This window comes from Penicillium verhagenii, assembly GCF_028828195.1.
Source record: "Penicillium verhagenii strain IBT 33310 chromosome Unknown utg000010l_segment0_segment0, whole genome shotgun sequence".
Lineage (NCBI taxonomy): Eukaryota > Fungi > Ascomycota > Eurotiomycetes > Eurotiales > Aspergillaceae > Penicillium > Penicillium verhagenii.
Window position 1 is genome coordinate 1,277,220 of NW_026643174.1, and position 23,128 is coordinate 1,300,347.

Consider the following 23,128-nt stretch of genomic DNA (forward strand, 5'->3'; position numbering starts at 1 on the left):
ACTAATTGCGTCTCGAGGAGCAGACTACAGGACTACAATGGAATTGAACAAGTTCGAAGCAAAAAGGTAAATGACAATTCTTGACCAAATGTTTATGAAGCATACATGGGATCGCCAAACAAGGCAGATGTTATCCAGGGCAGACTCGATGCATGTTCTCCAGGTTCCAAAAGAATGCAATTTTAACAGCGTCCAGCACAATCAACTCATTCCGATCTCACCAAAAGTCCAGCCATATCACCAGCTATGGCTAGTTCAGAGTCATTTTGACTCTTCTACATGAAAGGAATTCATGCAAATTGATCCTCTTAAACATACTTGACGACAACCTCGCTGGAGGTGACGGAGACGGAGGTCAGGATGGAACCGCTGTCGCTCTCAATGTCCATCAGAGTGGCGCTGGAAGGACCAACGCTGGTGCTGCCGCTGGTAGCGGAAGCGCTGGAGAAAGTGACAGTGCCGAAATCGGCGAAGGGAACAAGGGAGTCATCCTCCTCAAAGTCCTCGACGATCCACTCAGCATTGTACTCGCAGAGGTCACCGTCAACGCCACCGGTGAAGGTATGGGTGACGGACTTGCCAGTGGTCACGTTATCAACGGTAGCAGTGCCGGCAGTATCGGATGTGGCATCCACAGTGACCTTGATCACATCACCAGCGGCGATAGTGAGGTCAAAGTCGTAAGCGTAGTCGGGGTACCACTCGTACCAAGCATCAAAGGAGACAGTGCTTCCAGTGACACAGAAATCGACACCGGTCTGGAGAATAGCAGTGTCGCAAGTATCACCGTCGATACCGACCCAAGCGGAGGCGCAGTACTGAGTACTGCTGGATCCACCGCTGGGCTTGCTGGGGGTGGGCACGGTGAACTCGGCAGTGACAGCCTTGTAGCCGGTGCCAACAAGGACGGCACCAGCCCAGTTGGAGCTGTACTCGACTTCCTTGGTGCCCTTGAGAGAGATGGCCTCAGTAGTACCGGGCTTGAAGGGCGGGTTGCTGGTGCGCTGGCGAGTGGCACGGCGAGCCTGACGCTTGGCAGTCAAGGGAGCAGCGAAGGCGCTGGCGACAAGGGCACTGCCCACAATTGCGGTAGAGAACTTCATGATGCAGGTTGATTGTTCGTAAAGAGAACTGGAGTCAAACTGGGCTTTGGAATGTGGATTGGAAGATGAGGGAGCTGTGTGATGAAGAAGAAACAAACCTGGCAGCGAGAACTGGGTTTATATAACTTTCCATTATCTATCTTCAATTTCGTGACAGATGCCGGCGATGGCGACTACCGAGCCATGGGACTTCGTTTCAATGCAACATTATCGTCGATGGCAGGTGGCTATAGGCTGACCCGAAGCAACAGAACTTGACGCCTGGCCGGTCAATATCTGACGCCGTCGGAGACCGGTGGATCCGTCGAACTAGTTCGCGCGCAAAATGCTATACGTGTTTCTGCAAAGATTGATGAAGAAATGCGCACGGCTCCCATGGGGTAATGGTGGGAGATCGCGCTAGCTTTTTGGTTTGCTTGCTCGACAACGGCCCGTTATCGCCTGCAAAACTTGACCACGAAGGGTACCATCTGAATCACAGAAGGTTTCTTGGCAGCCGGTGCTTTGAGTGTCGCTTGATCAAGTGGACAGAAGGCCAAACGGGGGGTGATGGGACTGAAATTGTATGGAGAGAATAGCAAATCATGCTTCCCTATCAGACCCAGGCACAATGAGCAAATGATTGGTTGAGCGCACCAAGTAATACTTCCTTAGCGCATGCAGGGAGTATTGCACAGAGCACGCAACGCATCTGCAACGGAAGTTGGAGACGGACAGCCGGAATAGTAGCAGGCTGAAGATACTAGATCCCCACATTCGTCAAGAAGACGTGAAATCAGCCACATGCCCCTCTTTGAACGCCCCCGTCATCATCCGGGATTGGCACCGGTCCTGCAGAGATACGGATTTCCGACGGCACCTGGGGCAGCGATAAGGTATGTATTCATTCTCGACCTCAATATTCGGATCCAAAAGGCTAGACATGGGACTGTATACGGAGAATGACCTTGTTCAGATGGTCCATGGCAAACAAGGAAGTGATCGACCAATCCAATTTAGAACATTGAAGGATTGAAACAGAATTGCTTTCCGATAAGCGATATTGTTGCGATGCTACTGTGGCGCACAGGCTAAGTCCCGGAAGATAGACGAGTCAAGCTTTCGACAAGCAAAAATGGCGGGGACGGACGGGAAATCCTTTATTCGTTGATAGAAGATGGACATAACAGGCGATCAGTCCAAGTCTCTGATTGTTCGATCTGAGAATAGAATTGGGATCTACCCGTAAGCGATGAAGGTCTGTCCCTGTGCTTTTTTTTTTTTTTTTTTTTTTTGGGCTCAAGGCTTGAGTGTGTTGGCCCCTTTGGCGGAGAGTCCGACGAGAGATTGTTAATGTTAGCGCTGAGCTCCGTATCGAACCAAAATAGCGCACAGGAGAGTCAGTTGCAAGGTGACCGGGCACGCTAGCTTCGTTGGAGAATCACACCCGGAATGCTCAATGGTCAGCAGTTAATCTGCTGAGGTGGCTCTATCAAATTCCGCGAATCCCTACCCCTTCGAGCGGGGACGAGTGGGGCATGTTAATCACCCAACCCAATTTCCGACTGTATCTAGTACAGCAAGAAAGGTCCGTGTCACAGACTCACAGGTTCAACCAAATCCTGTAAATGACCCCTCGGAGAAAGGTAGATAGATTGAACTAGAGAAGAAGAAAAGGAGGGGAAGTCGTGAACAAAGGATCCAAGAGCAAACAAGACGTGCGGGACTTCGACCAAAGGGATAGGAATAAGTCCGACCACCATGATATGTAAGCCTAAGCATTTTATTTGGTAACAAAATGCATATTGCTTCAATGTTCTTCTCTTGGCACTTGGCATATCATGGATGTCTGATAGATGGGCCTTCCAAGGCTGGGGCCTGGGGCCACCCGCAGCTCGGACCCAGGGGCCGAATTGTATGATGTGCACCCGCAGTGGGTCCTTTAGATAGAAGGAACTTGCAAGATCGAAGATAGCATGGATTTATGGTAAAGGACCTTTTTATTGTGGATTCTGTTTCATAAATATGTTAGTTACATGCATATCTCATAGGCGCGAGGGAGTGATCATTTGCAAACCGGAGTCCGTCTTTCATAATGGGTCAATTTCAAGGACGCCGCGCAAGCGATCAACCACAAGAAGCCGATTAGTCCGGAACTTCCCTGTCAATGGTATTAAAAGCTTCATATAAACCCCAGGAGTCAGGAAAGAAATCCAAGTACAAATTGATGAGTACGCGATGCCAAGACTTGACCCTCAAAGCAGTTTCTCCAAACTGATAATCGGCATTCGCAAGAACGCTTTGAGTTGGAACATCGATTTTCAAAGCAGCTCTTGGTAAGGGAGCCATATATTCTGGAAGAGATGCAGGAAGATGAGAAGATCATGTTTATATTTCAAAGCAGACTCGAGTTTTCTCTGTGCCCATGTGGCAAGTTCTCCAATCGCCGGCGCTATTTTCATTTGTCATAAATCAACCCCAACTTCTGCCTTCGGAGAGGAGACTTACAAAGTGGCGAATTCAGAATTTCGACCTTTCAGGATAGCCACAGGGCAGAGGTGTAGTTGTTGCAAGTGTGGCCCGGGAGTTGGCAGGGGCTTGAAAACAGATAGGAAGTCAAGATCTGCCACGCTAACGTCCATGTGCCAAAACGAAGGCCTATATATTACTTTAGGAGGATGCGTATATAAATTTTCCCTACTAAAAATGATTCAAGTCAGCCAAGGGAGCATAAAAACCTGTAACAACACAACGAATCAGACTTGACTTTGCTCCCAGTGTCGATGAAACTTGATGAGGTGTGTTCCCTGGCGATGTCAGAGCAACATAGTTTCTCTTCCGTATCACCTGCCATCAGATATCACATCCAAAGATAAAGTAACCATCTTCTTTTCAAAAGCACGTGTTGATGCTGTCTCGGCCGTCATGCTGATATCCCAATCACACGTTCGGCTTGAGAGTACGGGGCGTTGAATGTCAAGTACGTCAGGGAGGAAGAATAGCCAAGAGGAGAAAGAAAGAGAATGGGAGCTTGGATCTTGGAATGTGTCACCACTGCGAGCCAACCCCTTAGAGTAAAAACTCCTCAGATTCGAAGTGGACAAAGAGTTTATTCGTATTACCGAGGGATAGCAAGGTTTAGCAAATGTGTAAGTGGATAGAAAATGAAATCCGAATCTCCACTGATAGGCAAACGGCCTAAAACATCATTGGAAACCTTGAAAGGCGGACGAGTGAGTTGAAATGAACAAGAATATGAAGGATGAGTCGAGTAGTGAAGGCCACTGGGCTTACCTGAGGAAAGTGGCGTGACCTGGAGTTTGCCAGTCACCAGCCCGGTATCGGATATGTCGGGGTGACAATGTGCCAAAGATTGAGGATTTATCATTCGTAGGAATAGCTGCACAGACCCTGAGGCTTCCATTCTGATAAGCTGGAACGTGTGAGCCACTAGGCTGATTGGCTGAATTCATTGCGTGGACGGCCACATGTCTCGCGATGTGGAAATATGGAGCAAGAAGATAACATGGAGCACACACAGTTGTCCATTCCATTTAGCTGCGTGATACAAAATCCAAGATCTGTTATTTAACATGGGAAATGGGCCAGAGTGAGTCATCTGAGTATCCAATGTCGAATTTGATTTCGCAATCTTTACCTAGATGTCGACACCTTGAACAGGGTGTGGTGAACAGTACTAGTAAGATTACACGCTGAAAGTACTTTATACTTAAAGTGACTATTAGGAGAATAAATACCATCATTGATGAAAAAAGCTTGGAAAGCCAGATGTAACCATACTACTAGTATGGTTACAAAATACATAGTATGTATTTGGATGTCCACTAGCTCACTTCCAAGCTATTCTATGCAATGCCCAGGTGTCTATTCGGTAGCAGTCGCATATCATCTTACTTTTGCCCGCGCAGTGACAATCTCAAACAACATTTCAGCTGATTTAATTTGTAATTTCAGATGTCCTCAAAGGTATCTATTGGGGAAATTCCGCGCGACCTAGAACTGCCTTGCTATTTATGCACCATCCGTGTTGGAAATAATGTGCATAGGCGGTCCCGAGGGGCCGAGGCCCACGCATAACACACGTCATAGCAATTGTCTATCAAAATACACTAGAATTAGCGCATCTGAAGCTATCTAAAACATCATTAATGTATCCAGATAATCAAAGTCAGGGATATCTTCATTTTTCCAATTTAAAGGCGTCGCATCTGAGTTGTGAAAATCTTCCCAATCGATCTTTGACTCAAAATCCCCCTCGCAGGCTGCTAGGCATTTTCTATAATCTGGACCTGAAGGTTCTGTTGGAAGCTGGAACAAGATTTGAGGGCCATCGGTATTCAGTGGTATCCGACTGGAGGAAGTTGACGTGTGATTTTCTTCAAGGGGGTCTAGGGATATCAATCGAGGTTTCCATTCATCAACCAATACGGGTTGAAAAGATGACGATGCATCATTCGATGTATACTCGGGCGTTCGTACCGATACCAGATCATCAAAGGGAGACGAATTGTGATGATTCGAGTTGTTCGTCGACAAAAAGTATCGAATGGTCGTGGAACTCATCCGTCGGAAGAGTATGGAAGATGGGGTTGAAGTTTGATCCAAAATTGCAGAGACCTTTAATACTGTACTGTCGAGGTTCTGGAATGGCTGATAGACGAGGTTACACGTCAGCTTCAATATTCGATATGCTTTTTAGCGATACCACGCCCTCATACGTGACAACTGGATAAATGCGATATACATACCAAGCTGCGACAAATATTCTCCGAGTTCCAGATCGTAGATAAGAAAAGAGTTCCTTTGAAAGCATTAAGAAGGGTCAAATATACGCAATTCGCCATTGACTAACCTGCAGTAAAAACTTGGTCTTCCGCAAAGTATGCAACACTGGTCAGGTCCATAGATTGAAGAACACGGTATAGCCGAATAGCATTCTGACAGGCCTCAACTATTCGCGAAAAACTCAAGTTGAGTTCTTTGGGACTTGATTCCATTGTCTCTTCATTATTTGCGACGAATTTTGCTGATATTTCGATCAACTGTTTGGGGATTGTGACATTTTGACGATATAGCGTGATGATGGATTGCCAGTATTCAAGCTCCATCAGGAGACCACAAGAAGGAAGGCTTCTTTCAGAAGCTTGAGGGATCCAACATCTCCACTCGTCCAACCTACTATTTATGTCTCTTCGCCAACATGCGAATGTATCAGGTTGCTTTTGAAGTGGAGGCACTCTTTGGTTGGAATATACCGATTCTTTGGTGTCGAAACGGAGGGCTAATCCACCCTTCATCGTATGATATATCTCAGATTGCAACAACCGGAGTTTAAAATGATGGCGTGTGGTGTACTTGCAGCTTGTTGATTCACTCAACAATCCGTCAAGGTCATCTTTGCTAGTACCAAGTGTTGGGAATTCGGTGCCGATGGCCTCGTCGGCAATGGAGAGCGGTCGACCCAAAAAAGGAGCGATGAGGCGATCTAAACCGTATACACACCACCACAGGCGACGACGCAAATCTTGCAGTCTGATTGTTGCTGTCCCACTGGAAGGCGCAAAGCGGGAGAGCTTGGTCTGAAATCCTGTCCTGATACTTTGATCGGAATAGAGACCCAAGTCTATGGCTGAACGCATGGCCACGCCGACGAGGTTAGCAAGAGAAGATATGGTTGGTCGCAGAAGTGCAAGGCTGCATAAAATAACCACAGCTTGCAGTTCAAGAAGGGAATTTGATTCATTTGAAGATATTGACAAGCTCAAGTATGATTATGATTTAAGATAAATCAAGGCTGAAGCTTCGTAAGACTGTGATGCGCTCGAGGGACTGGATAACCTTTGCCGTTTTCCTCCCGATTTTTCTTGCCATTCAATGGTTTCTTCTGTGGGATTTGTCTTCCTCGATGATTCACACTCTATGGCAAGACCGATAGCGAAAATCACAAAGAGGATGTACATTGTTCGAGGCTGCTTCTCATTCGCTGGATGTGAGTAGACTCGATCAATGAATTCTTCGGCTTCCTCACGTTCCAGAGTTGGCGTAAAGATATTCACGTGGTGAAAAAAGAGATCGACTAATCTCTTTGCTTCTTTTCGACTGGGGAGGTCAACGCTTGCTTTTCTCGGGCTGTGAGGAAATATGACCAGGAACGATGAGCGGACCGAAGTGCCTCTTGCATTTTCACAATCCGTGGTGCTTGTCATAATTTTGCATCGGGTTGAGCTTCCAGATAGGACGTCCATGATGGTGGTGGCACAAGCATCTTTCCGTTTGATGCTGAAGGGGGGCGGCGAAAGGGTTGCTGGTGTCACCGGCAGAGATACAACTTCATCTTTCAAGATGGTCGTCTCTCCGCAGGGCCAAATGTCCCGAGTATTGATTTCGCTTGAATGACTATACGGATCGCCATTAATCTCTTTTTCGCTGCTTGATTCGGCATCGAAGGCCGAGGCTGGTTTGACTTCAATGTTGTGATGGTGCAACAGCGTATCGAGATAATCCACCCGGTTCTCAAGGAAATAAACATAACTCCGGGGAATCTCTTGTTTCGTGATTGGATCATACCCAACACATTTCACCTGCGCCCTTTCACAGGGTTGGCATTGTGGAAGTGAAGGATCGCATCTATGTTTTCGCAGCCGACAGCGGTAACAAGCGGAGACATTGCGGAAAGATGCGGCCGGCGCCAAGGAATCTTTGATCGATCTGGGTGAAGGAGTGGAAGGGGCTTGTTTGGAATTTTCACAACTGTGGTCTTTTGTTTGTTGAGAATGACTGTTATCTTGGTGTTGGACAGTAGCTGACGGCGAGACCGAGACTGTGTATACAGGTGGGAACACCTGTTTAAACACCGAGACCGACTTAGACGCGACCAGTGAGTTTGAGGCCTGAGGCATGAAGGAGCAAGCAAACAAGCAAACAGAAGGATGAGTAATAATCGAGATTCGAGGTGAAGACAACCTCCAATGGCGCTAAAGTTGCAATAGTTGGAATAGTTGGATGTCGATTTTTTTTTTTTTTAAACATTCACTATCACATCTATCTCCATACGAATGGCCTTCAGAAAGACATTATAAGGCCCCTTGGAGATTGCTTCAAAGTCAGGGCGGCATCGGGCTAAACAGCAAATCAAAGACCAAGAACAGTATACTTGCTGAGAGCTCATTTGTCAAAAACATACTATGACTGATTATTGCAGCTCTGGAGTGGATTCGCTCAGGTAGGAAAAATGATAACCAAACCCTAGATTACTCGATAGGAATTCTGGAAATGCAACACGGACGGCCAAATCAACTCGATTTTCTATTGATTACTCGATATAAACCCGCTGATGGATGAGAATCAATTGAGATAAGAAAAGTCGGGGTCGAATTCGATTCAATTACTCGATCAAAATATCAGGATTCAGGACGTCGTTGGGGTCGATCCACCTAGGATGTGGTCCGTGAACACCTGAGCATGTGGGAGACTTGGGTGAAAATGGGTTTCCCGCGGGAAGTAAAATAGCCCGTTCGCCGGCAATTGACCGCTCAAAAGTGTTCATAACATGATGGATGGGTTTGCAGAAGAAGCTCCTCAACGCTTGGAAGGGTATTTATCCAGCAAGTATACACACGAGGGTAGTCCGGATGTAGAAATTGAAGGGCTGGACCGACAGAGCTCACATTGAGAGAAAGTCTAATGAACCCAACCATTGTGTTTATGGAACTAAAGAGGCCCATCACGCGGGTTGAGAGATGTTTTGAGGACAATTGAAGGCAATGATCTTCGATGGCTATGAGTTGGCTGGTATAGGATATCTCTCCTCAGAGGTTGTTACTCGATTGCAATATGTACTGTTCATCAATCGCCGATGTCGGCTAGGTAAGAGCGCGTGAGATTGACCCCGGATACTACTACTAGTATGTAATGATCCACTTTCCACTCTCCACGCCCCTTGACCCCCGCCCTATGGAGTATACCAGGGGCAACTCAGGCTTCCTCCACCTTTTTCTCCTCACGGTCATCCAGCCGGCTCTCGTATGGCACTTCGTTCCAAGTTTGGCTTGTTGCAGGAAGAGGAACCATCTTAGCGAGGAGCCAATAAACTCCCCCGGACACGATGAATCCGGAAAAGTAATTGATGTTGTAAATGTATATCGCACCTTGGGGTACACTGACCCCCACGGCACCTGCGAATCCCACAATATTGACCAGAATGCCACAGAAATATGCAGCATACCCGTGCCATGAGACCCCATGCACCCCATAGTAGGCGCCGTCCTTGCGGGCACTGTATATATCCTCGATGTCGAGGTAGCCTTTTCGAACTAAATAATAGTCGCTGGTCATGACGCCCGCAATTGCTGATAGGAACACAGAATATGCCGAAAGATAGAGGGTGAACTTGTTAGAGGAGGCCACGAGTGTCCACTGTGGAGGATGTCAACTTCGATTAAACTAATCGAGATGTCTCAGGAGGCATCAGTCAAGTGCTTACGGGACACATAGCAAGGCCAATGGCCGCACAGATATATCCTCCTCGCCGGATTGTACAAAATCGTGGCAACAAAGCTGTCAAATTTGTACCTGCAGACACCGAATTTGCCGCAATATTCGTGCCAAGTTGTGCTAAAGCAAAGCCACTGGCAATGACGAAGATGCCAAACCTCTCTGCTGAGTTTGCATCTTCCAAAAACATCCCCAAGAGAGTCAAAGGGTTCCAGACGGATTGATTGAAGATAACAGTTGCCGATGAGGAAACAACAATCCCAATAAAAGATGTGACCGCAAATCCAACCGGAATGGTGATGAGTTGAGGCCACAGGGCATCCTTTGGCTTGCTTGCATAACGCGCAAAGTCTGGATTGTTAATCACGAGGGCCGCAAAATTCGCAATGCAATTCATGATACTTTTGACAAATACCCATGCCAATGCGCTCCCATGGGCGGTATTAGACTGGGTCATAATGGGACCCAATCCATGGGCGCGAGCAATCGCCCAACCGAAAAAGGCAATGGCGCATGCTGGGGAAAAATAGGCCTTGACGGTGAAAAGGTGTCGAATCTTATAAATTGGGAACCACAAAGCGGGGAGAGATCCTAGCCAGAACAGAAAGAAACTGACGAATTGTTTAGTGGTCAAGCCTGCGCTGGCGGGTAAAGTATTGGGTAGGTTTGCGTAACTTGGCCAGATGGCTTGAATCATCAATGTCACACATTCACCTTTGATTGTGTTATTTAGTACTGATTGTTCATTTGGAAATCTTATCTTTCAAGTGACTGACCTCCAAGGTACGTCTAGCCAGGTTAGTGTTAGCTATGTCACCAAGCCGGGGTCGATACATATACGTGAAAGATTTAACTCACCTGAACTCCATACCATATAACAGCCATTCCTGCCCTATTCAGAATGGGCCAGAATGAACCCCATATTCCAAACGAGGCTCGGTTTGTGACAGCGAATGGGATGCGATAAATAGTGGCGATTCGACCGAGTAAACAAACGAATATCGCTGCAAGGCTATAACCAATCCACACACATAGCCAAGACTGCCACCAGGACAGGCCATCAACAATCATGGAAGACGAGATCATCCATGTGTTCTAATAAACAGCATTGTAATGACAGGTCAGTATTTTGCGACCGGTGGAAAAGAAGAAGAATGATACAGGTGACACCAACCACGTTCAGAGAGTCTGCGATCCAAAACGCAACAAAATTTAGCCATCTCCATTGACGACGCTCTGGTTCGACTGTTGAAGGCGAGGTCTTTAATTAGTCTTTAAGATTTATCATCAGGGGATGTCAGATTATGGGAGGAAGATTTAGAGAAAGCAAGTGACTCTCACCTGGTCGTAAATCATCGTTAGTCAACATTAATTGGGCTGTTGTTAGTCCTGGTTCTGTGGGCGCCTGCAATCTGCCTAAACAATGCTTGAATTTTCCCATATTAAAATTGGGTGTGATGCCTCAATTCAGTAGACAAGACAATGAGAGATGGGTCAATGTTGAATACTTCACAATAAACAGTTCAACTTCTATGCCCTGTGAAAAAGTACATCGATTAATGCGACTTTTACAGTGCACTTCTTATGATCTTACTTATAAGGAGAACCTCGAACCGCGGAAAGCGACCGGACAACATGTGCGATCCTTGAAGGGTATAGTTTCTCGCTTTGTGATCGTCATATCTATCCGATGTGAACCCAAACCCCGCATTTATGAGGTCTCAAGCGGAGCAGGAAGACATTGACCTTATCTCTTCTCCACATACTCCGCAAAATGAATTGCTGTTAGGTAATTTGAGGTCGCTCGCGGACGAGACCGGCCTCCACACCTTAAACAACATCTGCGTCACCGAGAGTTGTGGAGTTGGGGTGTTTTTCGCGCAAGAAATGAGCTGTTGGTATGGGATGAACAAGCTAAGCTGCTTTTCAAATACAGCACGGAGTAAAATCCCCAAGAGCAAGTCTCAATGCTAGTCTGAATGATGCAGAAGAAAACTACTGGACATTATTTGGGATTGATGGACCCTGAAGGGACTGAAGCAGGGCTCTCACTTCACCAGCCGAAGCGAACTGGCTACTTGAAACCAATGCACTGGAATGAAAAACACGCGCTTGGGTTTCCTCCCACAGCAATTGAACATTTGAAGATCTCACACCGCCGCCAACAATAATTTCTGGGACTCGAAAGCCAGAGGCCATTCTAGATTGCACCAAATCCACCTGCTGGAATAGTTCACCGAGCTTGGCAATGCACTCCATGGCTGTATTCCCCGATGGCCCCCCGCTCGTAAGGATGGAAGAAAAGCCGCATTCTGCTAGCTGACTTAGTGATGTGCCCCAATTTTGTTCAGGGATACAGTCAAAAGCACGGTGGAAAGTACATGGCTTTCCACCGGCCAGTTGAACCAGCTGTTTATTTCGGTTGACGTCAATCTCCGAAGAGACGGAGCTAAGAATGCCAAAAACAAAGCCATCCGCCCCCACCTTTCCCAACGTGATGATCGTGGATTTCATGACTTGAAATTCTTCATTATTGTAGAAAAAGTCGTTGGGGCGTGGACGAATCATCACATAAACTGGAATGTCAACTTGAGCTTTCAATTCAACCAACACGGCCGGATCAGGGGAAAGACCCCCGGACTTATAGTCATGGCATAATCTGAAGTGTGATTAGTTCTGTATTGGAAATTGAATGTTTCAAACAGGCGGCGCCCTGGCAGGGGCAAGAAGGAATATTAACTCACTCAATTCGATCAGCGCCTCCTTCTGCAGCATGAATTCCTGATTTGCCATCAAAGCAAGCGATTTCAAGTAACGGCCTTGTTGAAGCGCTGCTAGCACTCATTATCAGAAGGTTTGATGCGATCAAATTGAATGCCAATGTTTTCTCTACAGAATGAAGAGGGTGAAGTCGATTATAATTTATAGGGGTCAACAGTGGAGCTCCGAGGCCCAAGGCTTAATCATCCGGGCTGCCAAGTGATGGTTCTCTACTAGTAGTTCTCTTAGCTAGGGGTTTATCTGAGGCAAGCCCCTTCTTTCGCTTCCAAGGTTACTTGAGTCTACTTTCAATGTGGAATTATTAAAACATTTACGAGGTAATATTCAAAATCTTTTGCTCGACTCTTCCTGTCCCTGCTCTTCTGACCTGCTAGTACAGAAACACCCGCCTATTGCTCTGTAGACACAACCCCCAGCTCCGCAGTCAGCTGCTCCTCCACCACGTCAGTATCGAGCTCTTTCTGGCCGCGTCGGATCTTCTCGACATCAGGAACCGAGGAATGTTTCTCCCCTTCAAATAGTGCATCAATCTCCTCCAAAGTCCTTCCCTTTGTCTCAACCCAGTAGTATGCCTGTCATTGTTAGAATTTGCCGGATTCAATTAAGAGACTAGTACGTACGATTAAGCCAAGAATTACAAGGTCCCATGAGGCGTTAATCATGTACATTTTCCATCCAATGTTCCCAAGACCGATTGGCATAATGAACGTGAACACAAGTCTGATTTATTGTTAGCAAATATGATCCCTACTGTAGGTATGAAATTTTCGGGCGCAACTTACGCAAATGCGTTAAGCACAAAGGAGGAGAAAGCTACTCCATTTGCGCGAATTGAGTAATTCATGATCTCGGGTGGGTAAAGATACAGAAGAGGTGTCCATGCGACCGAGTAAAACCCCTGGAAAAGGAACATCATTGCGACATTGCCATAAACCAGGGAGTTTGACGCGCCAAGCGGGTTAGATGCGTATTTTTTTGAGAGTCCGCCAATGATGAAAAGACATGAACTCAACAAGATTTGGGACAGCATCGCTGTGGACTTTCGTCCCCATCTGGCTATCAGATGAGTACCGATGAGGCAACATGCCAGACACCAGACATTGAGAACCACATTCTGCCTCGAGTAAGTGATCCAGTCAGAAAATTGAAGGGAGAATAGTACTTACTGCCTTTAGCTGGTCATTGGTATTGGTAATACCAGCCGTGTCAAGCTCAGATCCAAAATAGTACGACGCGATGATATTACCTGCGATACAAGAAAACGGACCGGGAGACATTCCAATGAGGAGTCGCTTTCGGGCGGAAGGAGTCTTGAAAATCTCAATGGGGCTCATATCGTGTCCATTTTCCTTTTCCCATTTCAGGGTATCCACGATTTCTTTGAAAATTGCGATAACGACTGGATCAGTCAGATTCCCGTTCGCGTTTGTCTGCGCTACGGCGATCCGGGCCTCCGCGTAATATCCTTGGTGAACGAGCCAGCGAGGAGATTCGGGACTGAATGAGCTTGTTAGACCGTGATGAAACACATGCAGAAGGAGCAATGTGAGAAAAAAAAATCCCCGTCTCAACTCACATAAATGGTAGGGTGATGATGCAAAGAAGGGAGAAAATCGCTTGGAAGAGCGAAGGGGCTCTCCATGCCCATGTTGACTCCCACTGACCAGTTCCGAGCGTTATTCCCGCCGCAATAAGGGCCCCAATACTGGATATTTCAGAAAAACTTCATTTGACACGTGCGGGGGAAGGAACACTTACTAGTAGAAATCATTCAACAGTCCGACTCCCCATGCACGCCAACGACTGGGAAATGATTCGGCAAGGTATACCCCTCCAGCAATGCCTGAGATCGCGGACCCAAAGCCAATAATAACGCGAGCCACAACAAACATTGCAATATTTTGGGCAGCAGACTGCAGAATCACCCCGACAATTGTCAAAGCTGACCCCCAGAAGATGGCAGGGCGTCGACCTAATCTATCGGCCATAACGCCCGATACCAATGGCCCAAGGAATCCGCCAATAGCTACAGACGCCGTGTTTAAACCTGTGGTTGCATCGTTTAAATTGAAGTAATCGGTGTAAGATGGTAGGATATTTAGCCCATTGAGCATAGACCCATCATACCCTCCAGTCTTAGGTAAAATAGCATAGTCAATAAATATCCAAGTAGAAGATTGCGTTCACGCTCTAAGGGGAGGTCGGGGTATGGAACCTACTGCAGATTGAACGATTGAGCAGATCATCAACAGAACGCATAGCGTTGAGGTAGATTCAGGAACCCATGCTGGCAGCCAGGTTCCAGTTCCTGTCTTTTGGAGCATCTGATCTTAGGTATATTGATTGTAACAGAGCTTGGGACACTCCAGAATGGTCCAGGACTACTACCTACTAGTAGTCAGTTGCGGAACCAACTTGATTATATACTTTTCGATATCTAGGGGGAGCCCAAACACCTTTTGTTTTATGTTTCTTTTACTCCGCAATTGCGTTCTTATCACCGAACAAAGGGATCAATTGATAGGAGGGTTTCATTAAAAATTAGCCGATGAGTGGGGTTCGAAATGAGAGATACGAGAATTGCGAGTAAGGAGTCTTGCAAGAGTCAAGAGTCAAGACTAAGCTTCAACGTGTGTGCCTTATCCGTTATCATGCATCTCCAAGCTTTTGGTGTTCATTCCCCTTGACTTTCTTCACCTTTGCGCAGTTACCGTTTTGCATGCGACAACAGATAAATACAAAGTACAGTATGAATCCCACTATCCCTTGAAATATGCCAGATAAAAAAAAGGCCCAACTTTGACCTTTATGACGAGAGCGCAACTGGATAGTATCAAGTGTCAACTCAACAAAGCGGGGTCAATCTATCGGGAAGGCGGCACGAAGCGACGTTGCATGGAGAGACATTGAAATACCGATCGAGGAATAGAGAGGCATATTAGCAGTGTGACTGTGATTCAGTGCAACCTTGAAATCGTTGCGAGTTCCAAGCTTCACGTGCTCATTTCTCACATCAATTCTCGTGCTATAGTATTAAACCCATATCCTTGACTCCTCATTTTGCATCCCCGCAATTTCAACCTTGCATGTATCGACGAAAACGATTGATCGGAAAGACACCATGCAAATCATGCCAAATATCGCCATCGCAGGACTTGCCTGTGAAACTTCTACCTTTTCTCCGGCTCGCACATTAGCCCCAGCATTTCATCCACGACGGGGTAAGGAGGTGATCGATAAGTACGCCTTCCTCCACCACGAAACAGAACTAGGGAGATGTGCAAATTGGCATGGGGCACTTATTGGACATGCTCTACCCGGTGGAATTGTCGCTCGAGAGTCATTTGAGGAGCTTGCTAGCGAGATAATCACTCGACTGAAAGACATTCAAAGAACGACCAAAATCGATGGGCTTTGGTTCGATATACACGGGGCTATGTGTGTCGAAGGGATGGATGACACAGAGACTGAACTTCTCCAGCGGATTCGAGATATAATTGGGCCTGAAGTACTTGTGTCAGCCTCGATGGATCTTCATGGAAATGTTTCCAGACGGTTGGCGCACCAGACTGATCTCATTACCTGCTATCGGATGGCACCACATGAGGACGAACTGGAGACCAAAGAGCGAGCTTGCAAGAATCTTGTTCAAATGCTAACTCCTACTCGTGGAAATCCAGGGAGACCTCTGAAAGCGTGGGTGCCCATTCCAATTCTTCTGCCTGGTGAACAGACATCAACTCGCATAGAGCCTGCAAAGGGACTATATCAATTGGTGGGAAGTCTCGCGGGAAGAACAGACATCTTGGATGTTGCGCTGTGGGTGGGTTATGCCTGGGCGGATGAGCCTCGTAACCATGCAGTTGTCGTCGTTACAGGCTGGGGCGCTGAGCGCGTTACTGAATTTGCGAAGATGCTGGCAACTGCATTCTGGGAGGCGCGTGAGAAATTCGATTTTGTTGCACCCACAGGCTCACTGATGGAGTGCATTGATGCCGCGCTGAGGTCTCGCAGTCGGCCATTTTTTATTTCAGACTCAGGTGACAACCCCACAGCTGGTGGTGCCGGAGATGTTACTTGGAGTCTGAATCGAATTCTTGGCCGATCTGAATTTCAATCTTCCACTGGCCCCACAGTCATTTATGCTAGTATTCCAGGACCGCATGCAATTGATTTGATTTTGAAAGCGGGAATAGACGCAGAGGTTCGTATACTTTCCAGAATCTTCACGCATGACTGGCACTGATAATCACAATAACAGTTACAAGTGACAGTTGGTGCCGAGGTCGACAACCTCCATGATGGCCCGATCACGATGACAGGACGCGTCCATGCTATCAGATATGGAGATAAAGACGCCGTTATTGAGGCAGTGCTGCAAGTCGGAAGTGTGTTCGTCATCATAACCAAGTTGCGGAAGCCTTATCACCGCGAACATGATTTCACTCGGTTAAACCTCTCACCCCGAGATACAGATATTGTGATTGTGAAGATCGGGTACTTGGAGCCTGAACTTTTTGATATGGCTACCGATTGGCTACTAGCTTTGACCCCGGGTGGTGTTGATCAAGATTTGCCTCGCCTTGGTCACCGTCGTATTCATCGTCCAATGTGGCCATATGATCGAGAATTCCCCGAGCCACCGGACTTGACCCCCTATCTCATTGCGATGTCAAATGAGCCACTTTAATTTTACTTCTTAGAGACCCACTCCCCGGGTCAAGTCAGCTAGAACAAACCCTCCGAATGCCCGATGACCGAGGCCAGAATGAAGTAATATGATGATCAGCATTTAACCCCGCAATATTGACTCTCCCGACTGGAGAATTGAACTTGCATTACTGCTTGGCGACCGGAAAAATTAAATATTCTATCACACCCCACCTACCAAGTTACTCTATACGTTTGAGTCTGTCGGCAATTGATTGAATGTGGCTCGAGTTCACGGACATGTATTTCCCCACAAAGTGTTATTTAATGTGAATGCAGCACTTGAGTAACACTCCGTGACACTGCCAGTCTACAAGAGATGAAACTACTATAGTTGGAATCAAAAATTGCGACAAGATGATTTACCCCATGATTTTGCTGATTGGCAGCCTTCTACCAAATTTATCGTCCGCCGCAAGTCTTTCATTCACCATCCCCTCTAGTCCCCCATCAAATGCGAGTGCCACACTCACTCAAGCTCCGGTGGGAGTATCGTAAGTAAAAACCCGACTATACACGTAAAGCAGTTCTTGTCTCATTTTGCGCTCAACAGGTTCGAGTTCTTCGCCTACCCCGCATATGTAACAGATGTTGCTTCGACTGAGCAATGTCTAGAGAATTTGAAAGACTTGACTGGGGTATGGCCTCCCATCCGTATCGGTGGGACTACACAGTAAGTACCAGTGTCATGCAGTAAAACATTCATCGCAACTGACAATGAAAGGGATCGGGCCACATACGACCCGTCATCAACAGAAGCTGTGACGTACACTGTGGCCGATGCCAGCGATGCTCCGGAAACCCTCACCTTTGGACCACCACTGGTCGCACTGGCTGCCGATTATGATGGCAATGTGACTCTTGGGCTCAACCGTCGCCTAGACAATATATCCAACACGATCGCAGCTGCAAGTCTGGCAGTTGATAAGATGAGTAATTTATATGCCATAGAACTTGGCAACGAGCCAGACTGTCAGTGTGAAGACTTTGCTTTCTTGAGAACTTCAAAGGCGCACATGAGAGCTGATTCATTTATAGTCTACGTTTCTACAGACCCGATCGCGGACGGCGCATCCTGGACTGCTGCGGATGACTATGCGTCCCAGGTGGAATGGCAAGACGAAGTATTTGGAAATTTATCAATTGAAAACATTGCGTCAGCTGGCGTTTATTTTGGAACATCCCCAGAGAGCATCGTTGGCCTTACTGCTGTTGAAGGGAGTGCTAATGTCTATGTGAAGGATTATTGCTCTCACAATTATCCCCAATCGGCAAGTACTGCTGACCTGGAGACGCTCATGGGCCACAGTGATATTGCGTCCGAAATTGAACCTTTTGCCGCAGAAGTTACAGCAGCAATTGCTAAAGGAAAGGAGCATGTCTTTGGTGAAACAAACTCCGGTACGTCTCAATATCTGTCTACAATTTCAGTACTCTCGGCTCATATTCAACAGCGACGGGTGGTGGCGGTGGAATAAGCCCGACTTTTGGCGCTGGTTTGTGGATTTTGGACTATGTGATGCAATCCCTCATTATGGGCAGCAAGGTAAGACTGCAACGGAGGCCTCGCCGTATTTCATTGTTGCCATCTTCTTTTCGGGCAGATAACTGATGGTGCCGATGCCAGTCACTTTATTTCCATCAAGGCACGATCGGAGACTGTAAGTTATTGTTATCCTCTCATTGTGAGGTTATTTACTAAAAACCCACCTAGGTCAATACTGTTGGTGGGGCCGCTACGATACGGGCTCTCCGTATTTTGGAGCTTATTTTGCCACGATGGCACTTGCAAATGCCGATCAAATTGCACCCCTGGACAGTGGAGATACAGCATTCGCGGCATACGCCATCTACAAATCGGGAAGTCCTATTCGAGTTCTTCTGTATAACTCGGAGTACTACGCGAGTGGGACCAGATCAACCCAAGTATTCGTTTTGAGCGGCCTCCCTTCCTCGACTGTGACAGCTAAGCGACTTACTGCCTCATCTGCAACTTCTCGGGTCGATGAAGGGCAGACTCCTACTGTTGCTGGACAATATTTTGCCAATGGGACATGTGTTCTCACAGGCGATGAGATTACTGAAACGACCACGGCTTCCTCTGGCAAAGCGACATTTACGGTGAGTGCGTCTGAGGCTCTTCTGATAGAGCTTTCCTGATACGCCAACATTTGAACTCGCGTGGGACTCCCAACCGTGTCAAAGAACATATTTTTCAGGTCACCTGTGTGTAAATACAAGAATGATAATTCCGAGATTTCTTTCAATCTTTGAAAATTGAACTACGGGATGTCCGCGCCCAGGTTGGAATGTAGACCCACCTGCCGCCGGGAAATATCCCATTTCAGTAACATTTGAAAGGAGCCCCACATCTGCACAAAGCCCTGGAGACGAACTAGTGATGTCTGATAGTACCAGTTGACCATTTGGCCAAGACAGATACATACTATGTAGTAATAAGAAGCTGTGGCGAGTATGCTCAGGTTTTGTTGTGTAATGTATTTAGTATCTCTATGCATGTGTGTCTATGTGTATTTAGCAGGCTCGACGACTCGTATTCGAAGATGCATTATATTGTTGTTGATATGATGATGAGGGCATCGGTCTCGCTTGTCCATATTCATTCCGCGACATCTATTTCAATTTCCCCGTAGTACATTGGACAACTGAGGCCTTCGGAGATTCCGATGCACGCCAAAAGTCAAAATAATTGCACTAGTCCTCGCTTTCGGGAGAAGTAGATCCGAATCATTAACCGAGATCCTCTTTGATATTGAAAGTAGAACCAAGCCGGAGTTTCATCGTTATGAGCTGAGCTCACGAACTGGGGTCGGGGAATGAATCTGCGTTTCAGTAGCCGATGCGGAGGAATTGTCGGTATTTTCCAGTCTTTCTTTGTTAGCATGTGGTCAGATGCGTGGCTTGATAGTATGTCAATCCACATGAACGAACCCCGCACTCACAGAAGCTTAAAAAATAAAAAAAATTACGGGGAAACGCGCGTGATTTGACATGACTATCCGAGGCTGGGCAAGCATAGCTTTAAGATAAGCTGTTGAGGTTCAAACATTCCCCGGAAAGTTGGGGTGCGACATACCAAATATTCTATCCCTTCACTTCTGAACTCATCAGTCACGATGGAGGAAACGAAAAACCCCAGCGAGGATATTCAAGATGCCCACGCGGAGAATCCAATTGGGAATGACACCCCTAAGCAGGCCACGATGCGATCCAAGTCGGATGATCTTTCGGTCTGGCAAACAGCTCGCCAGTTCAAGTTCATGTCGCTGATTGCCATGGTTGCATCTTTCAGTGCATCACTGGACGGATACCGTAAGTTATCTCTTTGACAAAATCAAGTCCCTTGTCTGACTTACTTGTACAGAAATAAGCCTTAACGGCGGAGTTGTCTCCAACAAGGGCTTTATCGCTCAATTTGCGTCTCCGGGTACAAAGATCATTAACGGACATTACGTTTCGGCGTGGGGTGGAATTCAATCTGCGGGTCAAACGGTTGGACAAATCGTCAGTTCAACTAACTAGTCTGCTGTTTGATTTTCATTGCTAACGATATTTTTACATTAGCTTTTGCAATATATCACAGAGGCCTACGGTCGAAAAGTCGCGTTGTATACAATCTGGGTGGATCTTGTCATTGTAGGTGACAAACACAACACCTCCGGCTGGGTACACTATAGATGAATACTGATTGCGATCGATTAGAGCGTTTTTATCGAATCCTTTGCTACCAAATGGCAGCACTGGCTTGTGGCCAAACTTTTCTCCGGGATGGGTGTAGGAATGCTGCAATCCACTCTTCCCCTATACTTGTCTGAAATTGCACCCACTCAGCTGCGAGGATTCTATATCAATGCTTATAGCTTGTGAGTCAGAGAGACGCATGCCCTCCGAGGTTGATGTTTCTTGAAGCTGACTTATCTAAAAAGGTGGTTTGTGCTTGGTCAAATCTTCGCGTCAGTGGCACTTAACAGGCTCAATGCCTCAGACCCTATGGATTTCCGAACACCAATTTACTCCCAGGTATGTGTTAAAAGTATCTCTATAACCATCATCCCCAGGTTCTGGGTGGGAATCACAAGTATATTGGATGTATACATACTGATAGTAATCTAAAACACAGTGGGCGATGATCGGTGTTATCGCTATCATATTTTTCCTTATTCCAGAATCCCCATGGTGGCTGGTCAGCAAAGGAAAACTTGATCGTGCAGCAAAGATTTTGCAGACATACAATGGAAGCGTTGAAGGTTATGATGTTCAGGAACAAATCGTATGATATAATCTCCGATGCTTTGACAGGATCTCACTAACAAGATAACAGAATGTCATGGATGCCACTGTGGCGGAGGAACGCAGAGTTGCTGAATCTAATGCTGAAATTGGCAAGTTAGCTGTTTTCAAAGGTCGCAATCTCATTCGTTTCATCATTGCATCTTGGCCTAAGATAGCGCAACAATTTGTGGGCCTGGCAGTCTTCAACAGCTACGCTACCTACTTCTGTACGTCCGAATATTCCTCAATTTTCCCCCAGCTCCGGTCTCAAACTAACCCAATACCAGTCCAGGCAGCCGGTAGCGATGACCCCTTTATGGTGACAGTCATCTTGTCTTGTGTTCAGCTTCTTTCTATGCTTCTGACAGTGACACTTACCGATCAATTTGGACGTCGACCTCTTACTATCTACCCGTATGCAGTCACTGTAGTATCTGTGTTATGCCTTGGTATCATCGGATGCTTCAACTATGAAAAGCCTGCGACTAGCTCTCTACTGGTACTGCCCACCGTTCCAAAAGTCTTCTTCAAACTAACGCTGGATTAATACTGACGCATCTTTCTTCAAGATTTTCTTCGCCTGTTTGGCTACGTTTTCCACGACCGGAGCATCGGCCATCGGCTATGCTTACGCCGCCGAAGTTCCCCAGCAACGTCTGCGAGCGCAAACTGCTGGTTGGGCTTTGGCATTGTCTAATGGTGTTGCCATTATGTTTAGCTTCTGTACACCACTGATGATAAATAATGGGACGACTTCGAGCTGGGGTGTTAAAACAGGATTTTTGTTAGTTCAAACCCATCTACAACCATTTTTATATCTTGCTGACAGGAGATAATTCTAGCTTCGCCGGAACTGGATCTGTGGCTGTTCTTATTGCATGGTTCATCTTGCCAGAGGTGACGCGCCGCACACCTGCTGAAATTGACGAGTTGTGAGTTTTGATTAGGACTTTTGATAGTGGGGAAAATCATTGCTGATATGAATACTTTAACAGATTCGAAAGCAAAGTGAACCTTCGAAAATTCAAGGGATACGTCACTCAAGTCCAAATGCGTGCGGACGAAATTCATCAGAAGGAAAGGGATGCGATGGCTTGATTGACGGGGCCGAGTCTAGTGAATTGGGAGGGAAGTGCGAAGTGCTCTCTGTTTCATCCATAGCGCTACTTTATCTTTTGATACTTTCAATTTCAAGTCGTTATGTATCGAGAACAGACTCCTTTGAAGGTCAAAGTTCAAGAGGAAAATGGGAATACATGCAAGCCACACGGGCCCCCAAATGTACTCAGCTCTCGAGATGAATAGGTAACTATGCAGTACTTGGAGAAGAGTATAAATTTGCTACTTGAGATCGGTATTTTACTCACTGCTCAGGGTTTATTTCATCTATTGTTTTTTAACCATAAACTCCGCCAGTGGGAAAATGCATAGGTGACCGAGTAGTAAAGGTGAGGATGCCGAAGTTGCTGTGCAGATACCACAATACAGCCTTAGATGAGAATCAGGCAAAGAAGAGGTATGGCCACAGACCTCAGGAGAGTAACATAGAGATGCATAGGTGATTCCATGATTTGAGAAACCTTAGAAGTGTATAGGTAGTATTAAACGTTGTTTGATTCATGTGTAAGGATTCATGTGTAAGGAAACTTCACCATCTAAATTATCAAAACGGCGAAGAAGAACATGAAGCTTTGAAGCACTGATGGCATGTCATGATTGCATTGTTATACATGGTTCCAATGTTGCAA

At 46.5% G+C, this 23,128-nt stretch overlaps 7 protein-coding genes across 7 annotated transcripts; 3 read left to right on the top strand and 4 right to left on the bottom strand.

Moving 5' to 3' along the window:
* Positions 1-308: 308 nt before the first annotated feature.
* N7466_010338 (A4/G1 family peptidase) lies at positions 309-1,103 on the bottom strand (the record flags this gene model as incomplete). Its single annotated transcript, XM_057169727.1, has 1 exon — positions 309-1,103. The coding sequence occupies one exon, from the start codon at positions 1,101-1,103 to the stop codon at positions 309-311; it is 795 nt and encodes a 264-aa protein (XP_057017118.1).
* A 7,974-nt stretch (positions 1,104-9,077) lies between these two features.
* On the bottom strand, positions 9,078-10,952 carry N7466_010339 (nucleobase cation symporter-1 family protein; the record flags this gene model as incomplete). Its single annotated transcript, XM_057169728.1, has 6 exons — positions 9,078-9,518; positions 9,586-10,310; positions 10,373-10,385; positions 10,455-10,691; positions 10,771-10,857; positions 10,938-10,952. The coding sequence occupies 6 exons, from the start codon at positions 10,950-10,952 to the stop codon at positions 9,078-9,080; spliced, it is 1,518 nt and encodes a 505-aa protein (XP_057017119.1).
* Positions 10,953-11,591: 639 nt separating this feature from the next.
* On the bottom strand, positions 11,592-12,441 carry N7466_010340 (copper homeostasis protein CutC; the record flags this gene model as incomplete). The annotated part of the gene is made up of 2 exons (XM_057169729.1): positions 11,592-12,255; positions 12,341-12,441. 2 exons carry the CDS (start codon positions 12,439-12,441, stop codon positions 11,592-11,594), a joined length of 765 nt encoding a protein of 254 aa, XP_057017120.1.
* Positions 12,442-12,766: 325 nt separating this feature from the next.
* On the bottom strand, positions 12,767-14,701 carry N7466_010341 (uncharacterized protein; the record flags this gene model as incomplete). Its single annotated transcript, XM_057169730.1, has 7 exons — positions 12,767-12,949; positions 12,998-13,097; positions 13,160-13,491; positions 13,544-13,874; positions 13,954-14,082; positions 14,136-14,512; positions 14,597-14,701. 7 exons carry the CDS (start codon positions 14,699-14,701, stop codon positions 12,767-12,769), a joined length of 1,557 nt encoding a protein of 518 aa, XP_057017121.1.
* Positions 14,702-15,498: 797 nt separating this feature from the next.
* N7466_010342 (M81 family metallopeptidase) lies at positions 15,499-17,067 on the top strand (the record flags this gene model as incomplete). Its single annotated transcript, XM_057169731.1, has 2 exons — positions 15,499-16,581; positions 16,639-17,067. 2 exons carry the CDS (start codon positions 15,499-15,501, stop codon positions 17,065-17,067), a joined length of 1,512 nt encoding a protein of 503 aa, XP_057017122.1.
* Positions 17,068-17,456: 389 nt separating this feature from the next.
* N7466_010343 (glycosyl hydrolase family 79 C-terminal domain-containing protein) lies at positions 17,457-19,247 on the top strand (the record flags this gene model as incomplete). Its single annotated transcript, XM_057169732.1, has 6 exons — positions 17,457-17,581; positions 17,641-17,760; positions 17,782-18,488; positions 18,542-18,633; positions 18,692-18,752; positions 18,802-19,247. 6 exons carry the CDS (start codon positions 17,457-17,459, stop codon positions 19,245-19,247), a joined length of 1,551 nt encoding a protein of 516 aa, XP_057017123.1.
* A 977-nt stretch (positions 19,248-20,224) lies between these two features.
* On the top strand, positions 20,225-22,478 carry N7466_010344 (uncharacterized protein; the record flags this gene model as incomplete). Its single annotated transcript, XM_057169733.1, has 11 exons — positions 20,225-20,420; positions 20,473-20,612; positions 20,673-20,744; positions 20,811-20,971; positions 21,035-21,128; positions 21,229-21,378; positions 21,430-21,607; positions 21,668-21,879; positions 21,950-22,164; positions 22,223-22,312; positions 22,376-22,478. The coding sequence occupies 11 exons, from the start codon at positions 20,225-20,227 to the stop codon at positions 22,476-22,478; spliced, it is 1,611 nt and encodes a 536-aa protein (XP_057017124.1).
* Positions 22,479-23,128: the final 650 nt, after the last annotated feature.